The following is an 8,909-nucleotide window of genomic DNA, read 5'->3' on the forward strand; positions in this document are numbered from 1 at the left end:
GTCGACTCGACGATATTACCACACCACCCACATCCACGATATCACGTCAATCCACCTCCACTACTAGCAAATTACCCAAACAACAGATCCAATTTTACCGAGAATGCCATCCAGAGATCGACGGGGACGAATGCAGAACAGAGATTTCAGGCGCGTATGTAACGAACAGAGAGAGAGAGAGAGAGAGAGTAGAAGAAGAAGAAGCAGCATTAGTGTTCCGAGCATTTGGTTCCTTTAATTGAATTCATCAATATATAAAAACCGATCTAAATTCTTAACAATAAACAACGTCATATAAAATGGAGGAAGAGAATAAACACGTAAGCTGGATTGATGTTTACTGTAAGACCATCTTCAAACAAACGACGACATTTAATAAAATGTAGAGAGAAGATTAAAACAAGAAACAATAACAAAAGAACTAGATGATTAGTAGAAATTAACAGCTACCTTCAGCCCTTCATTGCTTTCCTCCCTCCTTACTGTTCGTCCTCTTCATCCCAGCTGGAACTCTGGATCTGACGCTCGTACAGCCTGAAGTTGCCCACCTGCGAGAAAAGTGAGGTTGACGACGAAGACGAAGACTTCGAATCGTGGTTTCTGGGCTGGAAACACCCCAACGACATCCGAGGTGGCGACACCGCAACTGTCACAGACGACGATGAATGCGCTCCTGACTCCGGCGAAGATCCTACGTTCATGAACCACCACCGACAAACAAAACCCAGATATTATATCTTGGCTTTCCCTTTAATGGCCAACAATTAACCAAAATCTCCGTGCCTCCGAGGACAAACAAATTAACCTAGCTAATTAACTTAAATGCAAACCCCAAAAACACTTGTAAGCTTACTTGCAGGGTTTTCTGAAGGGGAACCGAGAGCGTTTTCCAGCTGGACTTGTTGCTGCTGCTGCTGGGTTTGTTGCTGAGGTTGCGATTTTCTCCTCCGACGGTTGTGATCGGCCAACCGTTTCCTGCAACTTCGTTTTCCTTGATCGAACTCCGACAGAAGGTGAAACCTGTTTTAATTTGTTCGAGTACAAAATAGATAAATCAACGACATCAATGACCGAATAAACTAATTTATCCATCCATTTCAGTATAAGAAACAAAGCAACAGTACGTTAATGGACATTATGAAAATTTTCCGGACACAAATGCCCTCGGGATTGCCCCAAGTACGGCAATGCCAATCATTAGCGCAACTAAAAACTTCACGAGGGCATTATGGTCTTTCTAACTATTCCAATGGAGGCCCAGACGGCAAGACCAGGAGACTGTGTTGTACTTGCTTTGCTTTATATGAGAAAAGTATAATTACACTGTTAATTGAACGGTATGGGTAACTTTGTCATTTCGAACCTGCTACATTGCTGGCAAAAGCGCTGAGTCAACCCGCCAGCTAACACAGTGGAGGCTTTCGAGTGAAACTCGCAGACCTTGTGACGCCGGTGATAATGCTTCGCGTGAGTCAAATCGGCGTTGCATCCCTCGGCCTGACATCTCGGTGAGTTCGACACGCCGGCTTCGATCGGTCTCGATCGGCGGTACAACCGGTTCACGAAATCGTCTTCTGCCGACGAGAAATACGTCCGACCACCTAAATTTAACCCGATTCTGGCCGGAAAATCCATGCCTCCCGGTCCACACACCTCCTCGCTCTTCGGCAAGATCATAAAACTAGTGGGCCCGGCAACAGGTTCCGGTGCAGGATGCTGGTGCGGGTAAGACAGTGAGTAAGATCGTGCGTCGTAGAGGGACTGGAGATGGGTTTGGTTCTGATGTTGCTGTTGTTGGAAGGGGTGATGAGTAGGGTACGAAGCCGCAGGAGAAAGGAAGTTCCCCGCCAGTGTTTGGTTGTACTGGTCGAAAATCTGGCGCGTTTGGTCGGAATCTTGTCCGGGCTCCTCCCCAGAGAGTAACATTGCAGATGGATTCCCCCACTCGTACTCCAACATTTTTTCTTTCTGCCTCTTTTACTCGAGAGAAAAACAAAAAAAAAAAGGGCACTCCGTAGACAAACGTAAGCTCTTCCGGCAAGCTAAGACGTCATTTTCCGGCGGTCAGATGGGACTGTTCAAACTGTACATGAAACACAAAGGAAATTAAACTCAAAAAGGCTTTGAACAGAAAATGTGTCAGCTTTCCTCGGGAGATTATTGAGCAAAGAAGCTTCGTAGTTTCAAGTTTGGCTGTAGACTTTATGCTTTTTTTAATGGTTTTTTCCCTCTTGGGTTTCAATCGCTTTTACGAGCATGTCGGTGTTTCAGGTATCTTTTGTTATATAAATAGATAAAATGTTCTTACCTTGAAGTGCAGACTCCGAGAGAAGGAAACGAAGCTATAACTGAAACCCTGTTCGCCATTGACTGAGCTTCTCTCTATCCACTAATGGCGTGTACGTCTGGGAAGAAAGAAGTTCTTTCACAGAACATATATTAAGAAAAGACTTTGTACTGATGTCTCCCTCTCTCTCTCTCTCTCTCTCTCTCTCTCTCTCTCTCTCTCTCAAATACACACACAGTCGACAGACATACTCACATACACGCAGTTGAGACTTGAGAGGATACAAAAACGATCCGTTCAAGCAGAAAGAGAATAGCTCAGGGTCAGCTCACTTCCTATCTCTCCTCCTCACCGAGGAACTGAGGTACCAGGCGGCTCGCACAGAGGTCGGTGATTTTACTGGTTATATAGAAGACTAAATTACGATTGTGACCAGCTGATAGTAACAAATTTACTCGAAAGCCACTTGTCGGAAATAAAGCTCACAATCTCTCTCTCTCTCCACACGAGTCTTCGAGAGACGGTAAGTGATAAGTCGAGACTCGAGAGAAGTTGGTAACTTGGTATTGAACAATCTGAAATAGTCACCAAACCAACGGGATGGACAACCGAATTTACATGTAGACGAAAATGCCCTCGGGGAAATTTACCAATTCAGTTAGACAAGATAAACTGTGGTGGATAAAGTTGAGGACAGTACGGTAACGTTGGTTTGTGAAGGTGGGGGGAGCAGTTGCTTTATACGGTAGGAGAGGACTATGGAGACGTACCTAATTGCTTCTTCCAAGTTATTAAAACCTACTTTGTTTTCCTGTCTCATTTATTGTCCAATTGACCTTGTACTTTTTCATCCTTGCCGTCTCACAAGTTGATCAAGTTTTACTGAGAAGCTCCACCACCACCACAATTACACTTTTACCAAAATACCCTCCTTCCTTTAGGCTGGGGATCTCTAGGATTCCCTCTGATTGTTGGGGCTTGTTTGGGAATGGATTTCAGACTGCACGGCCATTGAGGGAGGGTATCTGCATGTAAACTTTTTGCGGATTAGATATATAGTATATTGTCTCTTCAACCTCAACCAGTAAAAAAACTAATAATATAAATGTCTGTACTTATCAATTAACAGTTACTGATTATTAGGCAAAGAAAGAGATCTCCAGGAATAGACCTCTCTCTCTCTCTCTGTCTCTTGATGACAACCATGAGATTTAATACTTGAAATTTGGTGATAAAACAAATAAGCTTGATGGGCATTTAATTGGTTGGTAGTAAAATGTGAGAGGGGGTACTAATTTGTTTAATCACAGGGTCCAAAGACATCTCTCCTGCCGGACTAAAAAAGCTGTAGGAGGCAAAGCCAAACAGTGTACATAGCTCTGGCTGTTAAGCAGTTTGCCAAGGAGCTGCTCCCCTTCTAAACAAGGGAGGCTTCGAGGAAACGTCTCAAACAAAGCCGGAGAGATCTTTCAACCATGAGACTACCACTAGTACAACAAACACTGATGGTGACCCAAGTTGTCTGCCCCCTCTACACATTATGATATCGGTGGACTATGGGTCATATCTACATTCTAAAAGGTGCCTGCCTATCATACACTCTAAAGCTCCGTTTGTTTGTTTGTTTGTTTTATTGTAGAATCTATGATGCATTGAGTTTTCTTCACGTTGAAATATCTCAGCTATCACTAACCAGTAGGTGAAGATAAAGTTTTGGCTGTAAATGGGGCATAAAATATAAATCATATCACAGCTGAAATATTTTGTACTGGACAATTTTAATTATTACACTTTATGGAGAAACAAGAGCAGATTAATGGTAATTTTTTATATATTTCATTGGATATACAATTTTCCCTCTGGCATTTTTCATTGGATAGCAGATTAGTACACTTTATGCCTTTATGGTTCAGTTTAGAGATTTGTATTTGTTCATTGAAAATTTTCCCTCTGGCATATCCTTCACTTACATTTTCTTATATTTTTAAGCTTACAAATTTTTAGTATTTCATTTTTAAATTTCTTGTTATTTATCAAGTTTCACTTTACTCAGAGTTAACCTTGGTAAAATCCCTACCTACTTGTTCATGAAGCTTCCAAATTTAGTTAATCTTTTGAATTTGAGAAGTAGCTTAAACTTAAACTTAAACTTGGTCTGGACTTGTTCGATCTTCCAAAAACAAATGTAACCAATCCGAATAACTATTTCATGAATACATAGAAAAATGTAGACATTAGTGTAATAACATAAAATTTCTTTTTCTTGAAGTAGATCATTTCTGCTAGGTTAAGGTTTTGGAAATAAAGTTTCAAAGCAGAGAATTTTCTTTTGGGGCCCATAGGCCCTGACCATTTCACATAGGTAAAAGTCTTCAGACCTAAGTTGTTAGGCATGCTCATCTTTTTTAATCAATCCCCTGAAGACCAAGGGACCATTTTTTATAACAGCCGAAGTTGTTGAACTGAATGATTTATTAAATTGTCTTTAATAGACAAAATAATTAAATAATAAAATGTTCAATGATCAATGATCTATCTTAGGTTCAGTCATAAAAAATCCCACAACCTCTTTTTAAATATTTTCACCAAAAAACAAAGCAACAAAGCATTTTTAGTTCAGCTTCTTCAGCTAGAGAGAGAGAAAGAGGGAGAGTGATTACAACAAAACTAAATCATCTAATTTGCATTTTATATGACATTAACCTAAAGGTTATATTCAATACTATCCAAACAGAACAGTTCTCATTTATCATATAGAAGGACTAACAACGGTGCATATGAAAAATATAGATAGTAGAAATAACAACACATAAATAAAGGGTTCCCCTTGGAATTGGCATTTATTTGATAGGTACTTGTCAAAGCTTGTCAATGAAAAACCCAGCGACTAGGCGTGAAAGAAGCGCTTCATTAACGAAGATGGGTACATATTCATGCATTTCCAACTCTCACCTATCACCTAGATAGGTAAATATTCAAATTCATGTCAACGAGTTACTGATTTTTAAGCACTTGTATCATTAGACTTGTCTAGGCTCAGCTTGGTTGGAGGGTAAAATGAGGGAAGTTGAATAGTTTAATTCCCTCAAAATTATTATTTTATGGTGTTTGGTTGCACGGAAAATAGGTGTGTAACATGAGCATTCTTCTAAAAGGAAGTGTTAATTATAGTAGAATAAGGGTGTATTTGGTTAAAATTCTATTGCAAAGAATCATTATTGGAAAATGAGTTATGAAATCAAAATTGTTTCTTTTTTTTTTCACTCCAAAGAATTAATTCTTAAGAGTTTTGAACCCAAAAAACCTTTAGGCCCCTTTCGCATTTCAGTAAGTTACTTATCCGGGTAAATACAATTACCCAAGTAATTGTTTTTCAGGAAAGATTTATCTGGATAAGTGCATTTACCCATGTTATTTTATTTCCCATGTAAATAAGGCAAGACCATTTTATCCATAAAAATCCATTATTACAAGGGGCACTTTTGGCCCTTTTAAGTATTGACAACTTTCCTCTAATGTGAGAACGTTATTTACCCACCTATCCACTTAGGGGACCCAAGAAAATAAACTTTCTCTAATCTACAAATAAATCTGAAAAAAAATATATATATGAAATTTTTGGTTAATAGAAATCAAAATTTCATTAACCAACTTTCCCCCTCTCAAAATCCAGAAAAAAAAACACTCCCTTAATTCTAATAATTTTTGTACATCCAAATTTAAAATTGATTCTTAGAATCATATAATTCATGAGCACTAATTCTATGAAAATATGAGGCAAGCATAGCCTAAACATTCTATGTATTTCTTCATAGTTAATATTCTTAACAGAGAATAATTGGTCCTCTTAGTTCAACTATATGGGGTTGAATATCTTTTGCTAAAGAAACTGTTTGTGTTCCTTTATTTCATGAGCAACCAATAAGAGAGACTAGGTTGAATAACAGTTCAAAACCTTTAACACATATTCTTGTTCATCCTAAAATTAAAATGCTTTTCATGAATTTTACTGCTTGTGTGATTATCGAAAATTACTTAATTACCCATCGAAATTGGGAGGCATATATGGCACGTAAATGAAGGTTATTATATTGAAAGGGGTGGGACGTAGATTGCATGCATTGGCCTTTAATTAATTTTGATCATTTTCTACTGAACACCTCAAGCTCATAATTAATGGCTAGCTTTTCTAGTTAATATATAATTTAAACGCAACTGGAATAAGGTTGGATGTTGGATGTTGACTGCGACGAAAAAGAAAAACATAGGAGGTTGGATGGGAGGAAGAAGGAAGGACATTTTGGAGAATAAGAGAAGGTAGAAGGGCAATGAAAAAGAGGAGGAGCAGCACAAAAGACAGAGAGGAAAAGGAGATCGTATCTACAACGTACGATGTATTATTTGGGGATGGCCGGGTGGGGATTGGGGGAGAAGTATTTGTATATATTTTCCGGAGCTGTAACTCTGGAAAAGCCTGTCACCGATGTTGACTCTCCTTTCCCTTTGTACGGAATGTTTCTTTGTTGCAATACAACTCCTCTCCCCCACCCCTCATTTTTTCTCTTTTCTTTTTTTTTAGTTTCATTCACATAATAATAATAATATATTTCTTTTCGCTAGCTACTTTCTTTAAATATATTATAATTCTACCACAGCAAATAATCTAATCCAAACTAAAGATCAGGCGGTTAGAACTTAGAACCTAGAACTGATTCTCTGTGAATATCATCAGTTGCATGGGCGGTGGGTCCCTCCTCTTTTTAAAGTTGGCAGGGTCCACTGCTCAAGGCCACCCCTCCTCTCCCTTTATTTTTCCTTCTTTCTTTCACGGTGTCATATGTGAGCTTTTGTGCTGCAGCAGCAGCAGGCTAGCAGCATCTTTTTACTCTTATCATACTCAGAGTCTCGCACAACTGCACAAGCGGAAGCAGTTGACCCCCTTGGCCCAAGTATCTCTCATCTCATCTGCACTGCATCTGGTGTGGTGGATTTCTTCTTCCGTCCATCTAGAACCGTTCATGGTCCACCCGGGATCGATCTTTCTTCCTGTGGTCCACGTGTACGGTTAACAGGTCTTGCGTCTCATCAGGGGGCAAAAGAATTTTTGTTGCTTTACCGTATTTGTTTTTTCTTCCGATTTTTTTTTTTATTTTTCTGGGAAAACACGAAAAATATTTTTTTCCTTTATTTTTATTTTTTTTGGTTTTCTGAAGAGAAATCAAAGTGAAAAAAAGAAAGAAAAGCCGTAGGGGGCGGGAGGCCCGTCCTTTCACAACAAATGAATGGTGTCAGAGGTGGGCAGGTAGGCGGGGACATGCTGTGAGGTAAAGAACGTGCCACGTCATTCTTTATCCCTGTCTCCATCTTGACCGTCCACGTTTTCTGATCATGATCTTTCCCCACGACTCGAATTTCAAACTAGGGCTTTTGTATCTTTCTCGACAGCTTAGTTTCGCACGTGTTTCCTGCCCACGCTTCCTGCATTATGAGATGCGATTCTGACACGTGCTGCCTCTCCAGATTTCGGTCGACTCGTGTGTGATTCCTGATTTGTACTGCTGTCGTCTACACGCCATTACTGTCACCCCTGTATCGGTCTGTGGGTGAGAGATATGGCCCGGGTAACCGAACGCCCTAACAAACGACGCAGTGGGCCGTGGGCCGACGATGAAACCTGAGTCCAGACTCGGAGAGAGGGAGAGATAGAGAGAGAGAGAGAGAGAGAGTTACTACTCTTCACCAACTTTATGTTATTAGGTAGGGTAATGGTGAGAGCAGGTCAGTAGGACCATATTGAATCTTTGCTATCCACCTTCTGTGCTTAGCCCACTGTGGTGAGCCCCACCTAGGACTCCGACTTTTCTCTTGAGCTCTGCCTTCCCAGAATCTCCGACCCATGATGGACAGTGAACACCATGGCACTAGGGACCACTGCACCAGCTTAGCACTTTTGGATTTGGGTTCACCCGTATTCGTCTTCCGCTTTCTTTTTATGATTTTCTCAAGGGGAATGAATCCTTACATGACTGTTACTAGTTATTGTTATTGACTTATTGTCGTTGGCCTGTTGCTGCAACCTTGGTAGAGAGGATGGTTGAATCATTTAAGAAACTCTACGCAATAGACAGTTAGTTAGAGCTGAGAAATGACCCATCAAGCAGGTTGTTGAGGTATTAGTGCCCCGCTGCTGGGGCAACAGCTTCATATACAATTAAGGAAGCGAAGTTCCATTTTGCTTGTAGACAAGATATTCAATAGCTCTACTGGTACGAATTTTGCGATTATCAGAAGCTGGTAGAAAAAAAAAAAAAGTAGAAAATGTTTTCCAGAGAGAAGTCTGCTTGTTTTTTTGGGTAATACCCACTTTTGTTCTATTGGAAAATACCCATGTTAATTATCAGAATTTTATATGTTAAATATGAATAATTAGTTCCATGCAGACGTCTGTATATATATATAGCTAAATCATGTGTTAGATATAATTTGGATCGTACGAGATCAGATTGGGGTAGTGGATCTATATTTAGTACAATCAAATTCAGATAACGTTAATAGGATGGAATCGAACTGGAATTTGGACAAACAGATGCCATTAGCAGCCCTAGACGCCATGAGCGAAGAA

General features: G+C 39.9%; 1 protein-coding gene across 1 annotated transcript; it reads right to left on the reverse strand.

Moving 5' to 3' along the window:
• Positions 1 to 224: 224 nt before the first annotated feature.
• On the reverse strand, positions 225 to 2,859 carry LOC148880421 (squamosa promoter-binding-like protein 8). Its single transcript, XM_088962309.1, has 4 exons — positions 2,309 to 2,859; positions 1,364 to 2,083; positions 854 to 1,020; positions 225 to 691 (listed from the first exon to the last, which is right to left on the reverse strand). The coding sequence occupies exons 2-4, from the start codon at positions 1,957 to 1,959 to the stop codon at positions 480 to 482; spliced, it is 975 nt and encodes a 324-aa protein (XP_088818435.1). The 5' UTR covers positions 1,960 to 2,083; positions 2,309 to 2,859; the 3' UTR covers positions 225 to 479.
• Between the last annotated feature and the right edge of the window lie 6,050 nt (positions 2,860 to 8,909).

The sequence above is a fragment of the Nelumbo lutea genome, chromosome 1 (genome assembly GCF_056320005.1).
Source record: "Nelumbo lutea isolate HS-2025 chromosome 1, American lotus-T2T, whole genome shotgun sequence".
Taxonomy (NCBI): Eukaryota; Viridiplantae; Streptophyta; class Magnoliopsida; order Proteales; family Nelumbonaceae; genus Nelumbo; species Nelumbo lutea.